The following is a 26,596-nucleotide window of genomic DNA, read 5'->3' on the forward strand; positions in this document are numbered from 1 at the left end:
AGTATAGGGCAGCGGTCAGCAGTGGTGCACGTCAACCCTATCTATTGTGGACCGATAGCGGTCCTTACAGAACAGCAGACTGTACCGCACTCAAGCCTATGTACCGTAGCACCCTATACCAAGTTACCAGTCCTTATAAGAACTTTTGTGGAACAAGCAGGTTGTGTGTTAGTGATTAGCAGACTGTACGTCAGTCCCTATACCAATGAAGGACTGCTGCAGTATAGGGCAGCGGTCAGCAGTAGTGCACGGCAACCCTATGTATTGTGGACCGATAGCGGTCCTTACAGAACAGCAGACTGTACCGCACTCAAGCCTATGTACCGTAGCACCCTATACCAAGTTACCAGTCCTTATAAGAACTTTTGTGGACCAAGCAGGTTGTGTATTAGTGTTTAGCAGACTGTACGTCAGTCCCTATACCGCTGAAGGACTGCTGCAGTATAGGGCAGCGGTCAGCAGTGGTGCACGTCAACCCTATGTATTGTGGACCGATAGCGGTCCTTACAGAACAGCAGACTGTAACGCACTCAGGCCTATGTACCGTAGCACCCTATACCAAGTTACCAGTCCTTATAAGAACTTTTGTGGACCAAGCAGGTTGTGTGTTAGTGATTAGCAGACTGTACGTCAGTCCCTATACCAATGAAGGACTGCTGCAGTATAGGGCAGCGGTCAGCAGTAGTGCACGGCAACCCTATGTATTGTGGACCGATAGCGGTCCTTACAGAACAGCAGACTGTACCGCACTCAAGCCTATGTACCGTAGCACCCTATACCAAGTTACCAGTCCTTATAAGAACTTTTGTGGACCAAGCAGGTTGTGTATTAGTGTTTAGCAGACTGTACGTCAGTCCCTATACCGCTGAAGGACTGCTGCAGTATAGGGCAGCGGTCAGCAGTGGTGCACGTCAACCCTATGTATTGTGGACCGATAGCGGTCCTTACAGAACAGCAGACTGTAACGCACTCAGGCCTATGTACCGTAGCACCCTATACCAAGTTACCAGTCCTTATAAGAACTTTTGTGGACCAAGCAGGTTGTGTGTTAGTGATTAGCAGACTGTACGTCAGTCCCTATACCAATGAAGGACTGCTGCAGTATAGGGCAGCGGTCAGCAGTAGTGCACGGCAACCCTATGTATTGTGGACCGATAGCGGTCCTTACAGAACAGCAGACTGTAACGCACTCAGGCCTATGTACCGTAGCACCCTATACCAAGTTACCAGTCCTTATAAAAACTTTTGTGGACCAAGCAGGTTGTGTGTTAGTGTTTAGCAGACTGTGCGTCAGTCCCTATACCGCTGAAGGACTGCTGCAGTATAGGGCAGCGGTCAGCAGTGGTGCACGTCAACCCTATCTATTGTGGACCGATAGCGGTCCTTACAGAACAGCAGACTGTACCGCACTCAAGCCTATGTACCGTAGCACCCTATACCAAGTTACCAGTCCTTATAAGAACTTTTGTGGACCAAGCAGGTTGTGTATTAGTGTTTAGCAGACTGTACGTCAGTCCCTATACCGCTGAAGGACTGCTGCAGTATAGGGCAGCGGTCAGCAGTGGTGCACGTCAACCCTATGTATTGTGGACCGATAGCGGTCCTTACAGAACAGCAGACTGTAACGCACTCAGGCCTATGTACCGTAGCACCCTATACCAAGTTACCAGTCCTTATAAAAACTTTTGTGGACCAAGCAGGTTGTGTGTTAGTGTTTAGCAGACTGTGCGTCAGTCCCTATACCGCTGAAGGACTGCTGCAGTATAGGGCAGCGGTCAGCAGTGGTGCACGTCAACCCTATCTATTGTGGACCGATAGCGGTCCTTACAGAACAGCAGACTGTACCGCACTCAAGCCTATGTACCGTAGCACCCTATACCAAGTTACCAGTCCTTATAAGAACTTTTGTGGACCAAGCAGGTTGTGTATTAGTGTTTAGCAGACTGTACGTCAGTCCCTATACCGCTGAAGGACTGCTGCAGTATAGGGCAGCGGTCAGCAGTGGTGCACGTCAACCCTATGTATTGTGGACCGATAGCGGTCCTTACAGAACAGCAGACTGTAACGCACTCAGGCCTATGTACCGTAGCACCCTATACCAAGTTACCAGTCCTTATAAGAACTTTTGTGGACCAAGCAGGTTGTGTGTTAGTGATTAGCAGACTGTACGTCAGTCCCTATACCAATGAAGGACTGCTGCAGTATAGGGCAGCGGTCAGCAGTAGTGCACGGCAACCCTATGTATTGTGGACCGATAGCGGTCCTTACAGAACAGCAGACTGTACTGCACTCAGGCCTATGTACCGTAGCACCCTATACCAAGTTACCAGTCCTTATAAAAACTTTTGTGGACCAAGCAGGTTGTGTGTTAGTGTTTAGCAGACTGTGCGTCAGTCCCTATACCGCTGAAGGACTGCTGCAGTATAGGGCAGCGGTCAGCAGTAGTGCACGGCAACCCTATGTATTGTGGACCGATAGCGGTCCTTACAGAACAGCAGACTGTAACGCACTCAGGCCTATGTACCGTAGCACCCTATACCAAGTTACCAGTCCTTATAAGAACTTTTGTGGACCAAGCAGGTTGTGTGTTAGTGATTAGCAGACTGTACGTCAGTCCCTATACCAATGAAGGACTGCTGCAGTATAGGGCAGCGGTCAGCAGTAGTGCACGGCAACCCTATGTATTGTGGACCGATAGCGGTCCTTACAGAACAGCAGACTGTACCGCACCCAAGCCTATGTACCGTAGCACCCTAGACAGACCAAGTTACCAGTCCTGATAAAGAGCTTTGTGGAACAAGTGAGTTGTGAATGATTAGCAGACTGCAGCAGAAGGGCAGCAGTCAAGTATAATATTCTTTCTATATTTGGAAGAAAGAATATTATACGTGTACAAGCCTATTACCGTACCACTGATACCAGTCCTGAAAAGAACCTTTGTGGAACTAATAGTAACAGCAAGTCTTTAAAATTATCCTCACTGCCTGACACACTGCTTCCTGCCTGTCCCTATACAAATTGGCAAAAAAGAGTAGGCTGGAACGATTAGCTGGAACAGCTCTTTTGTGGACCTGATAGTAACAGCTAATGATGATGATGATGATGATGATGAAGAAAGACTAATCTGGCTGAGCTGTCCCTAAAATAGCAGCATACAGCGCTCTGTCCCTTTATCTAAACTGACAAAAGAAACTCAGGCTGCTGACCTAACACCTATACCAGTCCTGAAAAGAACTTTTGTGTACCAAATAGCTAGCGTTTTCTCTGTCCCTACTCCACACAGGATCCTTTCCCTACAGTGACAGAAGAAAGAATGTAAAATGGCCACCGGATCGGGTGTATTTATAGGTTAGGGGGAATGTCCAAGTGTCCATGAGCTGTCATGTCTCAATTGGTTGTCCTGTAACACATGATAAACGTGTCACGAAAGGTTAAAGTTCTTGTATACATTAAACACGTAAGTCCGCCGGGGCGAACGACGGAAAAAGGCGTTCGAACCCGCGGACGGCGAAAGTCGGAAATTCGCCGCGAAACGACCGCCGGGCGAACCGTTCGGCCATCACTACTCCCCTGTATAAAAAAGTTGAGCACTATTGTATGTCTCTCTAAATTGGCTGGAATACGTGCTTCATATCTATGCATTTGGTATAAAGCTATACAAATTACAGCTAACACAGCTTGGAACAAGACTACAAAAAAAAAGTCATGCTGTTGGCAAAGGTGCCTTTTATCAGCCATAGGCTAAAATCAGTACTGGGGTTGATTTTCTAAAAGTAAAAGAGGTCCAGCTGTGCATTTTAGCCAATCAGCTGCTAATTTCAGCTTGTTCAATTAGGCTTTGACCAAAAATCCTGGAAGCTCATTGGTTTTCTGTACAATGCTGCACCAGATTTTGCATTCTCCAATTTAGTAAACTGTGCCTGGATGTCGAACCAACCTATACATGGAGCATTTACTAAAAAAAAAAAAGCCTGTGTTGCTGTGGTAAACAAAAATCAGCCGTAACACTGCCAGTCATGAACTGCGCCTGCCTGTACATTTTCGTTTTGATTTCTGAGAACATTGTCTTTATAAGACAGATTTTAATTAATGTTATTTAAACTTACTTTATACTTACACTTATTGTGTGCTCAACTTGCCCGTTATGCAAAAAACTTGGTAAATGCATTCACTCTGAGGTTCGCAGTGATACCTCACATGTGTGGTGCGATCTCCATGTACATATACGTGTGTGGGACCTAAGTTTGCATTTGTGTGTGATCACCCTGGGGGGCACTTTACTTTTTTTATTTTATCATTTACAGTGCCTTGAAAAAGTATTCACACCCCTTGAAATTTTCCACATTTTGTCATGTTACAACCAAAAATGTAAATGTATTTTATTGGGATTTTATGTGATAGACCAACACAAAGTGGCACATAACTGTGAAGTGGAAGGAAAATGATAAATGGTTTTCTAAAATTCTTTTACAAATAAATATCTGAAAAGTGTGGCGTGCATTTGTATTCAGCTCCCTTTATTCTGATACCCCTAACTAAAATCTAGTGGAAGTCATCTAATTAGTAAATAGTTAAATAATCAAAAAATATCTGCGCTTAGGAAAGTGAACTGCAGCCTCCCTTAAAACCACACCAAAGTTAAGCAAAGAAAAATATACAAATCAACAAAGGGATAGTGGCGCTGTTCCAAAATAATAATAATAAAAGATGCACCATATACTCAAACGGTGTATATAGCCCACCATCACCTCTAAAAAGGTATGTATATGAAAAATATCACTATAAATAAAGTGCCAGTATCATAATAAAGTTAATCAATAAGAGATAATAAAGTGCATCAGATATATAAAAAGTGCAATGGCATATAAAGTGCAAAAATTATGAAGAAACACAATAGGAATAAATCTTAGAAAAAGTGTGATAAATCAATTATATACAAATAATATATAAATGTATATATATATATATATATACTGTATATATATATATATATATATATATATATATATATATATATATATATATATATATATATATATATATATATGCCCTCCTAAAGTGCAAAGAAAAAATAATTATTAAATGAAATATATAATAAAGAATAAATAAAAAAGTTAATAAAGTGCATAAAAATACTGTGAACTTATCTATATATATATATATATATATATATATATATATATATATATATATATATATATATATATATAATAAAGTACAAAAATAATTAATATAATGTCCACAATGAATTGTCCAAAATGTGAGTCTCCAGAAAAAAGATGATTAAAAAAGAAAATATATATTCAAAAAATAAATAAAAATCATAAACAACAGCCACCACAGTCCACAGGTGAAAGAATGTGCAGAGAAAAAGGTGGCTTTTCAGTGTTCCCCTCCTTCTTCAGCTTCCCCCTCTTGTATATGCACTCACCAGAGCGCCTCACCCCAGATGGGGTAACAGGCGTATAAACTCCTTTTCCCAAAACTGGTATCCCACTAATCCGGATATCTCTGGGGTCCAGGTGTTTATAAGACCAACAGTGGCTTTTTTTCTCTCCACAGAAATATATCAGCAGCAGGTAATCCTTACACACATATATGGGAAAGGATAGGCCTCATAGCATGAATCCATTAAAAACTTATATATTTATCCCTTGTTGATTTGTATAATTAGTAAATAGAGTCCACCTGCGTGTAATTTATTCTCAGTATAAATGCAGCTGCTCTATGAAGCCCTCAGAGGTTTGTTAGTGTAGCAAGGTCCCCAGCCCCCAGAGGCCTAATGGTGACCTCCAGAGTCAGGGACAGCTGACACCCTTCTGTGTAGAGTGGGTTACAAGGCATGGTGGGTGTAATGCAAGGTAGATTGATGGGCGCCAGACACTTCTTGAATGCAAAGAGATTTATTGTCTCTTGAACAAAACTGTGGGAGAGAGGGTTGGGGCCAGGACACACTTAAGTAGATGCAATTTTAATTGGCATCCAGCCAGACACCACATCTGCATGAGTAGGACCGCTGTCTTCTATGGCAACAATCTTGTAACAGTTTCTAACAAAGGTTGCAACAAACTCCTTCACTTCTTCTACAACCTCCTATTGTAGAACTTCACTGAATTGAGCTCCCGATCTTCCACTCGCCACTGGATCTCCTGAGCTCTTCCAATGTTCTCACTCAGTATCTTCCTCAAGCGTCACCCCCACGTCCCTGCTGGGTCCCTAGCTTGACACTCACAGATACTCCTCAAGCGTCACCCTGCTGACCTGCTTGGTCCCTGGCTTTGCACACAATAATGCTCTGCAAGCGTCAACTCCACTGGCTGGGTCCCTGGCTTGGCACTTGCTGAAGTTTCCCAATTCTTCACCATCCCCGTCTGGTGAGAATACTGTTCTGAGACTTGCTTCAGCTACTCACGGTGGTCCCCAGTAACAAGGTGGATGATCCCTTAGTGGTGGCAGCTTCCCCTCTACGTCCGACCATGACAGGTTCTCCAGCCGGCAGAACCGTTACTTCTGGTTGGACTGCAAGTCCCAACCCTAAACTGCTCTTTTGCCTCTGGATAGGCCCCCGGACAGCCTAGCAGCCAGATGTCCCCGGGATAGGCCTCAGGTCTCTATCCTAGCAGCCTGGGCAATACAACACATGTCCACCCAGACAGCCGTCCAGGTGGCACAGAACCCCAATCACCTGACTGCACCCAAATAAATAGGCTCTCCCAGTAGGTCAAGGGACTCAAGAAAATCCCAGCCCATTGGCTGAGACACCCCATTCATTTCTAATCTGTCCTTGCAATGCCCATGTCTTATCTAATGTCACCAGATACCCGGCCACCTAGAAACAGAAGAGAAAAGTGCAGCAATTCCAGAATTAGGGCGAAGTCAATTGAACACCTAGCAATTGGCGAATACAACTATAACTTGACAAATACATTTAATAGCAACCCTGCCTAAACATCAGGGTGCTACACCAGAAAACCTTAGTGAACAAACAGCATCATGAAGGCCAAGGAACACACCAGGCAGGTTTAAGCCATCATCCGAAAATGGAAAGAGTATGGCACAACTGAAAACCTATCAAGACATGGCCGTCCACCTAAACTGACATGCTGGGCAAGGAGAGCATTAATCGGAGAAGCATGGTAACTCTGGAGGAGCTGCATAGATCCACAGCTTAGGTGGAAGAATCTGTCCAAAGGGCAACTATTGTTTGAAGTTTGCGAGAAGCCATGTGAGGGACACAGCAAACATGTGGAAGAAGGTGCTCTGGTCAGATGAGAGCAAAATGTAACTTTTTGGCCTAAAAAAGAAAACGTTACAGTTGTGCTCATAAGTTTACATACCCTGGCAGAATTTATGTTTTCTTGACCATTTTTTAGAGAATAGGAATGATAACACAAAAACTTTTCTTTCACTCATGGTTAGTGATTGGCTGAAGCCATTTATTATTAATCAACTGTGACCGTGATCAAAAGTTTACACACCCCAGTTCTTAATACCGTGTATTGCCTCCTTTAACATCAATGACAGCGTAAAGTCTTTTGTTGTGGTATTGAGGTATTTGTGGATGAGGCTCTTTATCTTCTTAGATGGTAAAGCTGTCCATCCCTCTTGGCAAAAAGTCTCCAGTTCCTGTAAATTCTTGGGCTTTCTTGCATGAACTGCACGTTTGAGATCTCCCCAGAGTGGCTCAATGATATTGAATTCAGGAGACTGAGATGGCCACTCCAGAACCTTCACTTTATTCTGCTGTAGCCAATGACTTGGCCTTGTGTTTTGGATCATTGTCATGTTGGAATTTACAAGTACGCCCCATGCGCAGCTTCCTGGCTGATGAATGCAAATGTTCCTCCAGTATTTTTTGATAACATTCTGCATTCGTTTTTCCATCAATTTTGAGAAAATTTCCTGTGCCTTTGTAGCTCACACATGCCCAAAACATCAGCAATCCACCTCTGTGTTTCACAGTGGGAATGCTGTACCTTTCATCATAGGCCTTGTTGACTCCTTTCCAAATGTAGTGTTTATGGATGTGGCCAAAAAGCAAAATTTTGGTCTCATCACTCCAAATGACTTTGTGCCAGAAGGTTTGAGGCTTGTCTCTGTGCTGTTTGGCGTATTATAAGTGGGATACTTTGTGGCATTTGGCTTTCTTCTGGCGATTCGACCATGCAGACCATCGTTCTTCAAGTGCCTCCCTATTGTGCATCTTAAAACAGCCAAACCACATGTTTTTAGAGAGTCTTGTATTTCACCTGAAGTTATTTTTGGCTTTTTCTTTGGCTTTGTGGCTGAAATTTATTTGGTCTACCTGACCGTGGTTTGGTTTCAACAGAACCCCTCATATTCCACTTCTTGATTACAGTTTGAACACTGCTGATTGGCATTCTCAATTCCTTGGATATCTTTTTGTATCCCTTTTCCTGTTTTATAGAGTTTAACTACCTTTTCCCGCAGATCCTTTGACAATTCTTTTGCTTAACCATGACTCAGAATCCAGAAACATCAGTTCAGCACTGGATGAAAGATGCAAGGGTCTGTCAGGAGTCCAGAAGCTCATTGACCTTTTATGCACACACACAAATGGATCAAAGGTAAGGATGGCTACCTTTAATAACCATTCAAACCCCATTGTGTCAACTTGTGTGCATGTTATCAGACCAAAATTACCAGGGTATATAAACTTTTGATTAGGGTCATTTGGGTAGTTTCTGTTGCCATTATGATTTAAAAAGAGTAAACACAGTTGATTGATAATAAATGGCTTCAGCCAAACATTAACCATGAGTGAAAGAAGTGTTTTTGTGTTATCATTCATATTCTCTAATTCTGCCAGGATATGTAAACTTATGAGCACAACTGTATGTGTGTGTGGCGGAAAACTAACACTTCACATCACCCTGAACACACCATCCCCACCGTGAAATATGGTGGTGGCAGCATCATGTTGTGGGGATGCTTTTCTTAAGTAGGGACAGGGAAGCTATATGACTTGATGGGAAGGTGGATGGAGCCAAATACAGGGCAATCTTAGAGGAAAATCTGTTAGAGTCTGCAAAAGACATGAGACTGGGGCAGAGGTTCACCTTCCAGCAGGATAAAAACCCTAAATATACAACCAGAGCTACAATGGAATGGTTTAGATCAAAGTATATTCATCTGTTAGAATGGCCCAGTCATAGTCCAGACCTAAATCCAATTGAGAATCTGTGGCAAGACTTGAAAATTGCTGTTCACAGGCGCTTTCCATCCCATCTGGCAAAGCTTAAGCTAGTTTGCAAAAAGGTCACTCTAGATGTACAAAACTAGACGAGACATACCCAAAAAGACTTGCAGCTGTATTTGCAGAGAAAGGTGGTTCTACAAAGTATTGACTCAGGGGGGCTGAATACAAATGCACACCACACTTTGCACATATATATTTGAAAACCGTTTATCAATTTCCTTCCACTTCACAATTATATGCCCCGTTGTGTTGGTCTATCACACAAAATCCCAATAAAACACATTTACGTTTTTGGTTGTAACATGACAAAATATGGAAAATTTTCAAGGGGTATGATTACTTTTTCAAGGCACTGTATTTAATTAATGTTTTTTTTTGTTTTTTGTTTTTTTTTTTACACCTTTTTATTTATATATATAAGAAGGCCAGTATGGTGGCCTGAAATTATGGGAGGAGCCCGGAGGGCTATTTAACCAGCCCGTCCGGCTGTGTTCCTTGTCGGTTCCTGTGCGCGATAGTTACTACGTCACAGATCTAGGGCCGACTATTTGAGACCATTCGATAGAGTGAGTGCAGTGTTCGTGAGTTCCCGTGTTCGTTAAAAGTCCTGTCTTCGTCTTCGTGTTACAAATCTGTTTTTTGTCTTCGTGAGCGTTCGTGTATTTGTCTGAGTGTCGCAATACTCAAAAACTTGCCGGTGTCGTACAACGCATCTGGTCCGGCTGTCGCAGGTAGGGCTTCGGCTCCCAATTCTCATTTTATGTTATTTCATGTCACTAAACTGTGATACGTTGAACTCACAAACCACTCACTGAAATGCCACCATCGTATTTTCCGATATTGTTTCACGCATTCGTTACCTCTAACATTTGTGCTCCTTAGCTTCTCGAAAGAAGTCGTTGTCACCCATCCGTGACACCACATTGAGCATTCATTTCACAGACATTTCGCTATGCGGACAAAATCACTGGTCTCTACCAAACGTCCCAATCGTTCGGATCATTTCGGAAATTTTCAAACAGACGTTCTAAGTTCTAAATCAACCGGATCATTTCAATCATTTCATAATCATTTCATTTCATTTCATTTCGGTCACGAGTCGCGCTCCGATTCGAATCTAGTCGCATCTCCGATGCACCGATTCGCTCCGGTGTGCCCCAGTTGTCGGCCTCATTTCAGTACATGCTCCAGAGAGAGAATCATTCGCAGGTTCAGGCATGGTTTTCGATTCTTGTCTTTGTCATGGCATATCATTTCTGGTCACCTATTACGCCCCGTTACGAATCCAGTCGCATTCTACTGATGCACCGTTTCCCCTCGGTACGCCCAGTTGTTTGGCCTCATTTCTGTACATGCTCCAGAGACGGATTCTTTACCGAATCGTTGGGCCGGTCTCTGTCATGGCGTGTCACTTATTACACTCCGGTTCGAATCCTGTCGCAGTTGCATGCACTGATGCGTTCCGACGTGCCCAGCTGCTTGGCCTCATTTCAGTACATGCTCCAGAGACAGGGTTCACTGTCAAAACATGAGCGCAGCCGTTGATCCTTGTCTTTGTCATGGGTATCATTTCATTTCACCTATTATGCTCCGACACAAATAGTCACGCCTGTGCACTAATTCGTCTTGGCGTGCCCCAGGACAGGCCTCATTTCAGTACATGCTCCAGAGTCCGTTTCGTGCTCAGTCGCAAAATTACGGCATGGCGATCCGGGCCTCTATCATGGCGGACTCACTCATTTCACTGTCACCTCCTGCACCTCGGTTCAAACCATTTGGCCTCATTTCACTAATTGCCTCATTCAGTACATGCTCCAGAGTCCGGCTCGTTGTCAGTTGCGTCTGCGACACGACCGAGCTGCGCCTCTGTCATGGCAGATTCTCACCTAAAGACAACATTTCATTTGTGTTTGTTCGTCTCATTTCATTTCATTTCATTTAAAAAAAAAAAAAAGAAAAAGAAAAGAGGGTAAAGGAAAACAACACATCTTGTCACCTCACTCAAGTCACTATTTTAGCCACTTATGTCTAAACGGCGGAAATCTCAGCAAATTTTACTTTCATGTTCTTAGGTCAGTCGAGTCACAGTAGGTCCACCCTGCACCAGTTTGGACGGTGCCTCCTTAGGCAAGAGAAAACGTACACACGGTCGGAGATTTTGCCAACCAAATCCATCGGATTTTGTCCGTCGGATTTAGTCCGACGGATTGTGTCCGAAACTGTTGCATACACACGGTCGGGCCAAGTTGTCTGATTTAGCGGTTGCCAAGAACGCTGTGACGTAAGCCGTGTACGGCGGGACTAGAAAAAGGAAGTTCAGCACCACGTCCGACACCCTTTGGGCTCCTTCTGCTGATCTCGTGTTTTAGTAGAAGTTTGTTGAGAGACGATTCGCGCTTTTCAGATTAGTGATTCAGATCGCTACCGCTCTTCAGTTTGTGCTTGTCTTTGCGTATCTGATAATCAGTGCGTGCAGTCGTTAAGTATTTGCTTCTCATTGTGGACTATATCTTGGTATAGTACGCTTTGAAAGGCATTTTTTATTGTCTGCTTGCTTCTGCTATTCAGGTCGTCCTTTCAGGCCTTGCTGTTTATCGGTGCTTTCTGGTGTCTGTTCTGACCAGCCGACCGTTTTCCAAACATGTTTCGTCTACGTACTCATCGTACAGTTTGTGCTGTGCAGGGGCTTCGTGTTGGGGTTCTTACTTTGACTTTGACACAAGCCCGCTCCATGAACAGGGAGGGGAGGCGTTTGTGGACCAAGAATTGGTTGCGCCAGCATCACCAGTTCTCCCACATGCCTTTGCTCCATGAGATCCGCGAGAATAATCCTGATCATTTCTGGATTTTTCTCAGGATGACGGACCCCGTTTTTCACCGTCTGCTGGCTTTGCTGACCCCTTAAATCACCAGGCAGGATACCTGCATACGGCAAGCCATCACTCCGGAGCAGAGGCTCATCGCCACGTTGCGCTACTTGGCGAAAGGGAGAAGCCTTCAGGACCTCAAGTTCTCTACAGGCATCTCCCCCCAGGCTCTGGGGATCATTATTCCAGAGACCTGTTCTGCCATCATTCAGCTCCTGCAGAAGGACTATATTATGCAAATTTGTATCCTTAAACATCACATTCTATGTATTTCATGATTGCTAATGTCTTGCATTTCTTTCCTCATTCCCTAATTACCATCATTGCAATATGCTCTAATTCATATGCTCTGCCCCTTTGTCCTCATGCAGATTTGCCTCACTAACTTCCCCACCATGCTCTTCTTGGCCCCTAAAACTATAGTCTAGTCACTTAACAATGTCTTTTGGCAGCTCCATAGTATTGCTTTCCCCTAAACACCCCCTAAAATGTCTACAAATGTGATGTGTGTGCTTCAATTCATGCAAAGTGACTGTTTTTTTGTTTTTTGGAGTTGTGCCAAACTCATTAGGAACCCCCCTCTCCCCAACTGCTACCTCAGCTGATAGCAATCCTCTATCTCAGGGATATGCAATTAGCAGACCTCCAGCTGTTGCAGAACTACAATTCCCATGAGGCATAGCAAGACTCTTAGAGCCGCAAGCATGACAGCCAGAGGCAGAGGCATGATGGGACTAGTTTAGGAACAGCTGGAGGTCCGCTAATTGCATATCCCTGCTCTATCTGATGACTTGGCCCAACCCAATACACACTATACCTACCTTTTTGATGATCACATTTATGGACAAATTCACCAAAGCATGTAGTGTAAGGGCCTGCCTCAATACTTTCAAATGCTATTTTTATTTTTTAAACACATTAATTTTCTTGCTATGTAATAGCAGAATGTCAAAATGTGCTTCCATTTTGTTATTATGACACTTCTTACCTGTCCCGTGGGCTACCAATAGTGTAACTAAGGAGGGGCTTCACAAAGTATCACACATTATTTAGGCATTCAGCTCTCAATCAAGTGGAGAGGGTTACCTGTCCTAAACATCCCCCCTCATTTTTTAGCAAGGGCCCATCAGATGGGGGGGGGGGGGGGATATGACTCTCATAAGGGGACCTTATACTTTAGGCTTTAAATACTCATTTAAAAAAATGTTATACTAATTTTGCCAAAAAATGTGGGTGTCTAATCTGCATGCAATGTTGATTTGTCAAATTACTAGTTTTTTTTCTTGTGTCACTACACAGTGTCCTTCAACGCCACAGGAATGGCAGACTGTGGCCTCCCACTTTGGCATTTTTATTATAGTTGTGCCTTTTTCACCAACAGTGCAAACCCAAGTTCAGAGCGAGATGAGGGGACAGTCTCTTCTTCAGATAATCTTATTATGTTGTGGGTCTGCTACACACACACCTTGTTTTTGTAATTAATATATGTAGTGAATTACTGACCAAAATCATGCTCATTTTCAGCACCATGGCAGGAAAATGGCATGATTGTCCAAATTTACACATCACTGTGGGTGCTTTTTACTAAAGGCACATCCACTATGCACTACAAGTGCACTGCAAAAGTACACCTGAAACTGCACTTGGAGTGCAAAGTGGAGTTGCCTTTATTAAATCACACTCCTTATCAGCACAAACTCAAATTTGACTACAAATACAGTTTAAGCCCAATGAAAAAGGAAGCCACACATTGTTGAGAATTCAACTTTTTAATACAAGCACATTCATATGTGCGTTTATTAAAGGTTTTTACAACAAACCAAGAGATTTTGTGGGTGGCTCTCCTGGAGACTCCCCTGCCCGGCTCTTCTCCTGGACCAACAGCTCAGGCAGTGGCTGTTCCTCCCACAGGTACCTCAGGAGGCGGGACCGTGGTCTACACTTCCAATCTGGTCCTGGCCCATGTCAGGAAGGACATCCTGGAGGGCAAGGACGTCAATCTCGCTTCCTTGCTCATCTCCGTCCATGATCACGCGGAGAACAAAGCGTACACATGGGGGGATGTGTCAGTGGTCCTCAAGGCCAAAGACCCCAGGCTGGACAGGAAACTTTCTGTTATAGAATTTACTTTGGCCTTTGGCATGTTGAGGGACGTCGTCTGCTCAGCCTCCCCCAACAGGAGGGAGGAGCTGGACCGGTACCTCCACTCAGTTGTGGATCTGGGCTACAAATACGGTGGCTTCGGGTTTTACGACTATCACCGCTCTTTCTCTGCCAAAGCAGCCGCTAGACTCCTACAGTTTCAGATGCCAACTGACTGGAGCATCATGGACACGGAGTTGTTCTGCCGCCACTTTGCGGGCTTACGTTCTCCCCTCTGTGCTATTTGTCAGTCAGCCAGCCACACCGCCACTTGGTGCGCCATCTCATCAGCAGTTCGCCCCTCAGAGAACCCTTCAACCTCGGGTACTGCTCAGGGTCAACAGGCCCCCGCACGCCTACCTCAGGTAGACAGGTTTGGGCGTCCGGTCAAAACCGTAGGCGGCGCGGCGATCTGTAATAATTACAATTACGGCTCATGCAACTTCAGCCAATGCCGGCTGCTCCATATCTGCACCCTGTGCCAAAGGGCTCACCCCAGGCTCATATGCGAGGTGAAACAATTCAAAAAGACATGACTAAGCCGGGTCGACGTCTCCTGGCTCAGCGTCTACCTGGCAGGTCACCCCACTCCAATGCTGTCCGTCTACCTGGTGCAAGGCTTCACCCAAGGCTTCCATACGGGTCTCATATCTATCCCCCATGTTTCGCATGAGTGCCGGAACCTACAATCAGCGACCTTGGACGAACCAGCCATAGACCAGCTCCTGCAAGCCGAGCTAGATCGGGACTTTATGATAGGCCCTTTCACCCAGCCCCCCTTCAACACCTGGAGAGTTAGCCCTATCGGGCTTGTTAAGGGTAAATTTTCAAATAAATTAAGACTGGTGTACGACTTGTCAGCGCCTCATTCCTCTTCTATCCCCAGTCTTAATTCCATCATCCCCTCCGAGGAGTTTTCACTTAAATACGCCTCTGTGGACATGGCTATCCAGGCCATACTCAAGACGGGCACAGGCACCTGGCTCTCTAAGGCCGATATTGCGGATTCTTTTAAGCTCCTCCCCATCCACCCGTCCCTTTGGTGCTGGCATGGCATCAAGTGGAGGGACCTCTATTATTTTTCAACCAAGCTGACCTTCGGGTCTAAGAGCAGTCCCTGACTCTTTGATACATTTGCTCAGGCACTTAAGTGGGTCCTGCTACTCATAGCCCGATGTCAGGAGGTTATACACTATCTGGACGACTTCCTGTTGATCGAGCCACCCAGCTCTCTGCCAGGGGACTTGGATAGATTGAGGGTAGTTTTCAGTAATCTAAATATCCCCATTGCAGAGCATAAGGTAGATGGTCCGGCACAGTCCATTACTTTTCTCGGGGTTAATTTGGATACCAACACCATGCAGGCCAGCCTCCCCATGGACAAGCTATCTCGCATCAGGACCGTCCTGAGGGACTTCACCCGCTCCCGTCATGCACCAAGAAACAGTTGCAGTCTCTTCTCGGCATGCTAAACTTTGCCATGCCCCAGGGTCGCTCCTTCGTTTCCTGCCTGCTAGTGCTACTGTCACACACCCAGGATCCGGAGCAGGTCCTCAGCCTTGATGCCGCAGCTATAGCGCATCTCTTCATGTGGGAAGAATTTCTGTCATCTTGGAATGGCGTATCCCTGTTTATTCCCTTGGTGTCTTCCCTCTCACCCCAGGTGGTGACTGACGCTGCCGCCTCCACGGGCTTTGCGGCAATTTTTGGCCACCTATGGCTCACAGCTCCCTGGCCTCCCCAAATTCTGGCTATACCCGGTTTTTCCGAGACATCCTCCCTGTTTGAGATATACCCCATAGTAGCAGCAGCGCATGTCTGGGGTCACAGCTGGTCAGGTCAAACCGCGGCGTTCTCAACAGACAATTTGGCCACGGCGGAGATCATCAATAAAGGCAGGTCCAGGTCTCTAACAATAATGTCCTTCCTGCGTCGGCTGGCCCAGCTCTCCTTACTACACCAATTTAATGTTTACTGCTCCTTCATCCCCGGTAGACACAATTCTCCAGCAGATGCTCTCTCACTGTTTAATCTGGTTTCATTTTTTGAACAGGTACCAGAAGCCGTGCTGATGTCAGCACATATCCTGGCCTGGTCTCAGCTGACCCTGGACTAGCCCCACACCTTCTAGCAGCAACAGACCTCATTGACCTTTCACTCTCGCGCAACACCCTCAAGGCCTACCAGGCGGCCTGGAGGGCCTTCAACCATTTTCTGGCACGCCACCGTACAGAGACATCCCGCATCAAACAAGTACTGGCCTTTACCACCTACTGTCACTGAGAACTCACCTTATCTCACAATACGATTTGGTTGTATCTAGCCGGCATTCAACATTTCACGTCGCTCCAAAACCCTTCTGAACCCTCATTGTTCTCCTACCATGCGGTACGAGCCGTCTTGAGTGGCATCCAGAGGCATCAGCCAGTAATCAGCACCAAACGCCTGTTGATCACAGGAGACATTTTCAGGAATATGTCAGACATCCTGGCCACGTCACCTTTTGGCCTACATCCTAGTGTAGTCTTACAGGCAGCCATACATCTGGCCTTCTATGGCTTCTTACGGCCAGGTGAATTCACCTGTAGCAGCCCCACAGAACGCACGGTTCGCAAACACCACCTGGTCCGTTGCGAAGATCATTTTACCTTGCATCTGGCAGTCTCCAAAACACAGCAGATTGGCTCTGGTACGGATGTTCACTACTATAAAACCAATAATAGCTGGTGTCCAGTATCCACTCTTACCCGCCTATGGTCCCTTCTGGCCGATCAACCAGACACTAGTCCACTCCTGCCGTTCCATGCCAAGCCCCTAAGTGCGGCCCGGTTCATGGAACATGTTAGAATACTGCTACGCATCCTCCACCTCAACCCGGCTCAGTACTTTGGACATTCATTCCGCATCGGGGCAGCCTCTACAGCCTCCCGTCAAGGAGTCTCGGATCACGTGATTAAAAAACTGGGCAGATGGAAGTCCAACTGCTTTGCCCGCTATATCCCCAATCCACAAGTGGAGATGGCCCAGGCCTTCGTCAAGCTTACTGAGTAGCTAAAGTTAAATCAATAAAGCACAATCCCTACCTGTATGTTTTTGCCCCCTTATTTTGGTATACCGTACGTTAGACCAAGGCACACTTTCAGGTCCATTTCAAGTGGTAAGTTTATGTGAACCCTGTTTGTCATCCTTATCCATACCGGTCATAGGGCTCTGAACCATATATATATATATATATATATATATATATATATATATATATATATATATTTAACTTTATTGTTATATCAAGGGATGAACAACATCCCTTGTGATAGTATGGGCTATGAAAGGTCCCTATTATGGAGAGATCAAGAGCCTATTAGACCCTAGATCTCTCCTCTGCCTTCCAAAGCAGCTGATTAAACCAAGATTGGTTTAAACAGCTCCTTTATAAGCCAGTAACAGCTTGTAAATAAAATCCTTGTCATTTCTAGTTTCTGATGTCCCAGAAGAGGGACATTCTTTCCACTCTTCACAATACATCTAATACGACCAGTCACAGACCCCCTGCCACCGTCTCTAAAAGTAATAAATGGGCTGTGTAGCAACTTGGATCACTTTTATCTTGTGCAGAATCACCTGCTGTAAATAATGAATAAATATGATTCTGATATCACTACACTTCTCCAGGATGCCTATACACATACATCAGTCGGGAACCAATTTTCTGAATAGTAAATGTCTCTCTCTCTCAACAGGCCTCCTTTAAAGCTCAACTTAATGTTTTATTTAAATCAGCTAACTATATTAAAGGTGCATCTAAACAAAATATGGTCAAAGTCTTGCAGTACATTTTCTTTATAAAACAAGGCAGCTAAAACAAATAAAAATACCTCCTGGCACCATGCTTAAGAGAAGTGTTCTCTCTGCAAAGGTCCGATACACTGCTAAGTCAGACCTTTAGCTCTGCTATCAGCAGGCATGTACTGGCCATCGGGACTACTGGGAGTTTCCCGGTGGGCCGATGGCTCAGTGGGCCACTCTGATGTAAGGGGGCTGGTGATGGGACACTCTGATGTAAAGGGGCTGCTAATGAGACACTCTGATGTAAGGGGCTGCTAATGGGACACTCTGATGTAAGGGGGCTGCTGATGGGACACTCTGATGTAAGGAGGCTGCTAATGAGACACTCTGATGTATGGGGGTGCTGATGGGACACTCTGATGTAAGGGGGTGCTGATGGGATACTCTGATGTAAGGGGGCTGCTCATTGGACACTCTGATGTAAGAGGGCTTCTCATGGGACACTCTGATATAAGGGGGTGCTGATGGGACACTCTGATGTAAGGGGGCTGGTAATGGGACACTCTGATGTAAGGAGGCTGCTAATGAGACACTCTGATGTATGGGGGTGCTGATGGGACACTCTGATGTAAGGGGGTGCTGATGGGATACTCTGATGTAAGGGGGCTGCTCATTGGACACTCCTATGTAAGAGGGCTTCTCATGGGACACTCTGATATAAGGTGCTGCTGATGGGACACTCTGATGTAAGGGGGTGCTGATGGGACACTCAAAATGTAAGTGGGCCGGTCTGGATGAAGTCCAGGGCCAAATTTCTGTTCCAGTCCAGCCCTGGCTATCAGTAAAGTTTCTGCAGATTGGAGATCCAATAAAGGAAAAAAAATCGTACTTCTTTATGAAACAGCTCAGTCGGCTCTTGAAATGAAGTAGTTCAAATTTAGCTCTATGTTCCTCAAAAGAATTACTTTTCCGGAATGTTCTGTATTTACGGAACAGTTTAAGTTCTTTTTCATCTGTTGGTTTTATTTTTTTTGGGTGGTCAATAATGACGTGGTCACATGAGCCTACTTTCAGGCGTCCCAAACCATCAATAAAGAATTCTGCAATTTAAAAACACTATTACAAAAAAATCCTCTTTTTCAAGTACAAAAAAAGGCTCATTTATGCCAATCTAAACAAGAACCAAATACAGTTAACATGTGATAAGCAAACTTCTTAGGAAATAAGAAAAACTCCTTCACCTTATCTTGTTAAGAAAAATCCTCTTTTTCATTTGTGTCTCACACACTTTCCCTACCAGACAGTTTAGCTCACAGTGTAAGGGTTTAAACAGAAGAGGCAATGCTAGCAATCCAGAAAGTATTGGCAGGACTAGGTATGGCCAAAGGTTAATTGATAGGCTTATTGATAGGCAGTGACAATGCTGATAGCTATGCCCCCTGCAAAATCATCTCATCCCATTGTAGTGCAAGCAGACATAGCCTACACAAGAGTATCAAATCTGTTCCAGATTAAGGGGCAGTGCATTGATGTTGCCACACCATCATGGGAAGCTGCATTGAATGGACTTCACTGGCCAGTAGGGATGAGCTTCGTGTTCGAGTCGAACATACGTTCGACTCGAACATCGGCTGTTCGTCCATTCGGCGAAGTCCGAACTTTTTGGTCCGTTCGCGCCAAATTCGTGTGCCGCTCACGGCCCACAATGCACTGCGTCATCGCAGTGCATTGCTGGCTCATGATTGGCCAAGCATGCACTGTGACCCCGCATGCTTGGCCAATCACAGCGCCAGCAGCGAGGAGAGCCATGATTGGCCACAGGCAGGATGCCTGTGGCCAATCATAGCTCAGGCTGTGTAGTACACGCCCCACACTATATAAGGCCGCCAGCGCGGCGGCCTAGTGTAGTGTGTTGGCGTCTGAAGCAGTTAGTGGGTGTTCTGTGTACCTTCAACACAGTACACACCGATCGTTTTCGGCCGATTTTCGATCTTGCTGTTGTGTAGTGGTTGTTGTCTGTGTGCCCTGACCGCAGTATACATCGCTATATTCACCTCACCTATATAGCTAGTGATCTATCTTTTATAATAGAGCTTGCAGTCAGTAGTGTTAGGAGCTTGTGCGTGCTGTCTGCGTGCTCTGTACCCAGTACACACCGCTATATCCACCTACATAGCTCTTCTCTATTTGAGCCCACTTGCCATCTGCAGGAGTTATTGGAAGTTGTGTGTGCCTCCAGCACAGCACAGTATACATCTGTATATACCCCTTTATCTCTGGTGTTCTATAAAAAAGGCATCTGCAGGAGTTAGTGGGTTTTTTGTGCCTCTAGCACAATATACACCTGTATCTACCCTTTATTGCTGTTCTCTAATAGAGCCATCTGCAGGGCTTAGTGGGTGTTGTGTGACTCAATTACAGCATACCCCTTTATCTCTGGTGTTCTATAATAAAGGCATCTGCAGGAGTTAGTGGGTGTTGTGTGACTCCAGCACAATATACACCTGTATCTACCGTTTATTGCTGTTCTCTAATAGAGCCATCTGCAGGGCTTAGTGGGTGTTGTGTGACTCCATTACACTGCTGTTTTACATAACTCCCTTCAGGCCATTACCATGTCTGGAAGGCCAGCAAGGAGAGGCAGACAGGCGCGAGCCGATAAAAGAGGGCAAGCAGGCTCTGTGTCTAGAGACAACAGTGCTGATCGTGGACGCGGTGCATTGTCATCAGCACGTGGCCATGGGACACGCTTGTCCTTCTTTTTGGCAGCTGGACATGTTGAACCGCAACATGCCAACGACTTGGTAGAGTGGATGACCAAGCCCTCTTCATCCTCCTCATCCTCTCTCACCCAGTCTCAGGGTACTAGCAAAGCAGCTGCCAACGCATCGTCTTCCCTCCTCTCAATGTCATCATCAGTGACTCCTTCCCTAGACCCACCACGTCCTCCTGAGGAGTCTCCTGAACTCTTTGAGCACAGTGTTGGGTACATGCTTCAGGAGGATGCCCAGTGTTTTGTGGGCTCTGATGATGACACTCAGCTAGAGGAAGGCAGTAGCGTGAGCGCAGAGAGAGGGGATGCTCAAGAAGGACAGCAATCTGGCAGTCATGTTCCACAAGCTGCAGCATACTGCCAGGTTTGCTACAGCGATGAAGAGGGAGGGGATGATGAGGGCACTGACTCCACGTGGGTGCCTGGAAGGAGAGAGGAGGAGGAGGAGGAGGAGGCACATGTCCAACGAGGCAGGATGCCTTCGGGGGCCAGCTTAGGGGCAGCACACCGACTGAATCACACCGCAGAGCTCCGCCTGTGCAGGGCGCTGCCTCTGCGCGTTATTCTAAAAGTTCTTTGGTGTGGGCCTTTTTTGAGACGAGTGCATCAGATCGCACCGCTGCTATTTGCAACATATGTCTCAAGCGTATCTCACGTGACCAAAACATCAGCCGCTTGGGCACCACATACTTGACCAGACATATGTTGACCTGCCATGCAGCTCGTTGGCAAGCGTACCTCAAAGACCCACACCAAAGAACAAAGAGGACCTCTCCTTGCTCCTCATCAGCTGGCATCTCCAACCCCACTAGACCTTCAGTCCTCTCTGAAACCTGCTCTGAGAGGAATGAAGGTGTAGAATTAGGTGTGTCACAGCCAAGTGCTTCCAGGAACTCTGCTAGCCGTACACCCACTTCCGATTATAGCAGGTAAATGTCCCTGCCCCAGCTGCTGGACCGGCGAAAGAAGTTTACTCCCAGCCATCCACATGCCCAGCGGTTGAATGCTAGCTTGGCTAAATTGCTAGCACTTCATTTGCTGCCTTTTCAGTTGGTAGACTCTGCCCCCTTCCGTGAGTTTGCACAATGTGCGGTTCCTCAGTGGCAGGTCCCCAAACGCCACTTTTTCTCACGGAAGGCGATTCCGGCTCTCTACCGGCATGTGGAAGGCAATGTCCTTGCCTCGCTGGACAGGGCGGTCAGCGGTAAGGTGCATATTACCACTGACTCATGGTCCAGCAGGCATGGACAGGGACGTTACCTGTCTTTCACGGCCCATTGGGTCACTCTTCTGGCAGCTGGGAAGGATGCAGGACAAGGTGCAGTAGTGTTGGAGGTTGTTCCGCCACCACGCCTCCAAAATGCTACTATTAGTTGTGACACACCTCTCTCCTCCACCCCCTCCTCTTCTTCTTCCTCCATGGCCTCTTCCAGTGCTCTGTCCTCAGAACCAGCGGTGCTTCGTAGGCGTTCCAGGGGCTACTCAAGTACGCAGGCAAAACGATGCCATGCCGTGCTTGCGCTGGTTTGTTTGGGGGACAGGAGCCACACTGGGGCGGATGTTTTGTCAGCTCTGCAGGGGCAGACCGAGAGGTGGTTGACGCCACGCCAGCTTAAGCCAGGAATGGTGGTTTGCGACAATGGCACCAACCTCTTCTCCGCCCTCCGACAGGGACAACTGACCCATGTGCCCTGTGTAGCTCACGTCCTTAACCTGGTGGTGCAGCGGTTCTTGGGCAGGTACCCCGGCTTACAGGATGTCCTGAAGCAGGCCAGGAAAGTCTGTGTGCATTTCCACCGATCATTTAATGCCTGTGCTCGGCTGGCTGAGCTCCAAAAGGAGTTGAACCTGCCCAAGAACCGCCTTATATGTGACATGCCCACCAGGTGGAACTCAACGTTGGCCATGCTGCAGCGGCTGCACACGCAGCAGAGGGCAATCAATGAGTACCTGTGCGACTACGGCACCAGGACAAGGTCAGGGGAGCTCGGTTTTTTCTCACCACGCCAGTGGGGCATGATCAGGGATGCATGCACTGTCCTGTCACCGTTTGAGGAGGCCACAAGGATGGTGAGCAGTGACAGTGCATGCATCAGTGACACTGTACCTCTTGTCCACCTCTTGGAGCATACGCTGCGTGGAATAATGGACAGGGCACTTGAGGCAGAACAGAAGCAGGAAGAGGAGGACTTCTTTGCCTCTCAAGGCCCCCTTTATCCAGACAGTGTTCCTGCTGTGCCACCCATCACACAGGAAGAGGATGAGGAGGAGGAAGAGGAGGAGGAGGATGATTGTGTCAGCATGGAGGTGGAGGCTGGCACTCAGCATCAGCAGCAGCAGCAGCAGCAGTCTTGTAGGGATGATTTACAGTCCCAAGAAACACGTGGACTTGTACGTGGCTGGGAGGAGGTAGCTGCGGATCATGTTGTCCTTAGTGACCCAGAGGACTCCGGACCGAATGCCTCAGCTAACCTACGCTGCATGGCCTTCCTGATCCTGCAAAGCCTGCGGAAGGATCCTCGTATTCTTCGGATCAAGGAGAGGGACCATTACTGGCTGGCCACTCTCCTTGATCCACGGTACAAGGGTAAGGTTGCCGACCTTATCTTGCCATCGCAGAGGGAGCAGAGGATGAGACATCTCCGGGAGGCCTTGCAGAAAGGTCTGTGCAACGCGTTCCCAGAGACTGGGAGGTTACAAACTCCTGGTCCTGGACAGGTCAGACTTGGACACCTTTCCCACCGAAAATCCTCTGGCTTACTGGGTCTTGAGGATGGATCACTGGCCAGAGCTTGCACAGTATGCAATTGAGCTACTGGCCTGTCCTGCATCCAGCGTTCTTTCAGAACGCACCTTCAGTGCTGCTGGTGGCTTTGTTACCGATCACAGGGTGCGTCTGTCCACCGAATCAGTTGATCGACTGACCTTCATCAAGATGAATCAGTCTTGGATCACCCACAGCTACCAAGCACCTGAAGCTGATGTAACAGAATATTTTTTTTTGAAATATCACATCCCTTCAAGACTGCCTATGCTGATGCTGAGTGACTGTCCTGTTATGTTGATTGTCTATCCTCTTCCTCCTCCGCTGATGTTGGAAGAACATTTCTGGTTCTGGGTGATGCCTAAGGCCCAATTTTTCTGCCCCTGTTTAACAGGGGCGTTTAAGTACAATTTTTGATGCAATGCTCTGCAGCAGGGCTAATTCCTGCAATCAAACAAGAGTATATGGGAGAGGTTGCAGTGTGGTGGCACCAGCACCAGTGCCTAAGGCCCAATTTTTCTGCCCCTGTTTAACAGGGGCGTTTAATTACAATTTTTGATGCAATGCTTTGCAGCAGGGCTAATTCCTGCAATAAAACAAGAGTATATGGCAGAGGTTGCAGTGTGGTGGCACCAGCACCAGTGCCTAAGGCCCAATTTTTCTGCCCCTGTTTAACAGAGGCGAGTTTAATTACAATTTTTGATGCAATGCTTTGCAGCAGGGCTAATTCCTGCAATAAAACAAGAGTATATGGCAGAGGTTGCAGTGTGGTGGCACCAGCACCAGTGCCTAAGGCCCAATTTTTCTGCCCCTGTTTAACAGGGGCGTTTAATTACAATTTTTGATGCAATGCTTTGCAGCAGGGCTAATTCCTGCAATAAAACTAGAGTATATGGAAGAGGTTGCAGTGTGGTGGCACCAGCACCAGTGCCTAAGGCCCAATTTTTATGCCCCTGTTTAACAGGGGCGTTTAATTACAATTTTTGATGCAATGCTTTGCAGCAGGGCTAATTCCTGCAATAATACTAGAGTATATGGCAGAGGTTGCAGTGTGGTGGCACCAGCACCAGTGCCTAAGGCCCAATTTTTCTGCCCCTGTTTAACAGGGGCGTTTAAGTACAATTTTTGATGCAATGCTTTGCAGCAGGGCTAATTCCTGCAATAAAACTAGAGTACATGGGAGAGGTTGCAGTGTGGTGGCACCAGCAGCAGTGCCTAAGGCCAAATTTTTCTGCCCCTGTTTAACAGGGACATGTAATTACAATTCTTGATATAATATTTCACAGGAGGGCCCCTTCCTGTGCCCACCCAGAGTTACGGTGAGGACTTATAGTGTTGTGGCACCAGCACCACAACCACCAAAGATCAATTTTTCTACCACTGTTCAACAATGGCATGTAATTACAATTCTTGATATAATCGTTCACAGCAGGGCGCTCCAGCGCCCACCAAGAGTCACTTTGAGGGCTTACAATGTTGTGGCAAAACAAACACCTTGTTCCGCCATTTTTGCAGAGCATATAGGGCAGGCCCCTACTTTCAAACATCCAATTTACAAACATCTCCTACTTGCAAACGGAAGGAGACAACAGCAAGTGAGATGAAAAAAGATGGACGACAAAACAAATTATACAGGGGTGATAACCCTTCCCTATGATTTCCAAAAAGCTTAAAAATAGTTTTTTTGACTGGAGCTACACTTTAAAAATGTACCAGTTGAAAATTACAAACAGATTCAACTTAACACAACAAACCTACACAGTCCCTGTCTTGTTTGCACCGCCTGTATACTGCTGTTCTGAGTATATAGGGCCTGGGGGCCACACGCATTTCCTTTTTTTAATATGGGTACAGGGTTCCCCTTAATATGTGTACAAGACCCAAATAGGCTGGTAATGGGCAGGGAGGGCTACCCATGTCATTTTTCTCAATGATTTTCAACCATATTGCAGGAACCAGATATAACATTAAAACCGCAAGCAGTTTTAAATGGTGTTATTTCCGTTTAATGCCATTTTGTGCAGGGACTGTTCTAAACACGGGAAACACGTGGCACTTCACAGGCATACTACAGACACCCCCCAGGCACCATATTTATTTTCACTTTTATCGTCATTAAAATCAGTGCTCCCGCCAAAACGGCCATTTTTAAAAACATTTTATGCATTGACCCATGTCCCCTGGGGCAGGAGCCAGGTCCCCAAACCCTTTTTAGGACAGTATCTTGCATATTAGCCATTAAAATTAGCACTTTTAATTTCGAACGTTCGAGTCCCATAGACTTCAATGGGGTTCTAAAGTTCGTTCGAATTTGGGGTCCGTTCGAAAGTTCTGGTGCGAACCTAACCGGGGGGTGTTCGGCTCATCCCTACTGGCCAGGAAGGATAGGCTTAATTTTAGCCAGAACAGAACTCAAAGCTCTAGTCCTCCAGGGCTTAGGATCAAAGTGGCTGCATAGATACAATGGCATGATCGTGAATAAAAAACACCGTAACTTATATTATAGATTTGATGTTACTTTAGAAATATTTTCAGACCTCCAGGTTTGATTAAAAAGCCCCATGATGATTATGCAGCAATAATGTCAAAAGGGGGTATTTCTGGTGGAATTGAATGGGGTACAAAGAAATGCCCCATTCGCTACTCATATATTTTCATACAAGACATGACTGCACTAAGTCCATAAATAAGTGCATTGTCCCTCTTCATAGCACCCATTCTTTTTTATTACTAGCCCAAACCAACCATATTTTTTCTTTTTATCGCTTTAGTAACCAAAATCAGTGACTATGATTATCACGTCTACTGAATGTTAAAGATGGATCACCATGCCTTTACTACTGCATATTTTTTATATAATTTCCTGTTCCTAGAGCAGCCTTTCTCAACCTTTTCAACACAGAGGAACCCTTATGGTCCTTACACTTGGGGTCATAGGGAACAATTACCCCCTTACAGATAGCTAAACAGATCAATGGTGTCTGTGGGAACTTATCAGAGAGGCAGAAATGGCTTAATGCTGAAGGAACCCCTAGCAACCTCTGGAG

General features: G+C 46.0%; 1 protein-coding gene across 4 annotated transcripts in view; it reads right to left on the reverse strand.

Moving 5' to 3' along the window:
* Positions 1-26,596, reverse strand: part of B4GALNT2 (beta-1,4-N-acetyl-galactosaminyltransferase 2 (SID blood group)) — a 112,816-nt gene that overhangs the window by 15,304 nt on the left and 70,916 nt on the right. For 2 of the 4 annotated variants that reach the window (XM_077459976.1, XM_077459977.1), the window contains exon 10: positions 18,902-19,112. The exons of the other annotated variants lie outside the window; for them this stretch is intronic. In XM_077459976.1, coding sequence (XP_077316102.1) covers positions 18,902-19,112 — 211 coding nt within the window. The remainder of the gene's footprint in view (positions 1-18,901; positions 19,113-26,596) is intronic. 4 annotated transcript variants of the gene reach the window in all.

This window comes from Lithobates pipiens, unplaced genomic scaffold, assembly GCF_037356315.1.
Source record: "Lithobates pipiens isolate NorthernLeopardFrog02 unplaced genomic scaffold, aLitPip1_a1.2 Scaffold_28, whole genome shotgun sequence".
Taxonomy (NCBI): Eukaryota; Metazoa; Chordata; class Amphibia; order Anura; family Ranidae; genus Lithobates; species Lithobates pipiens.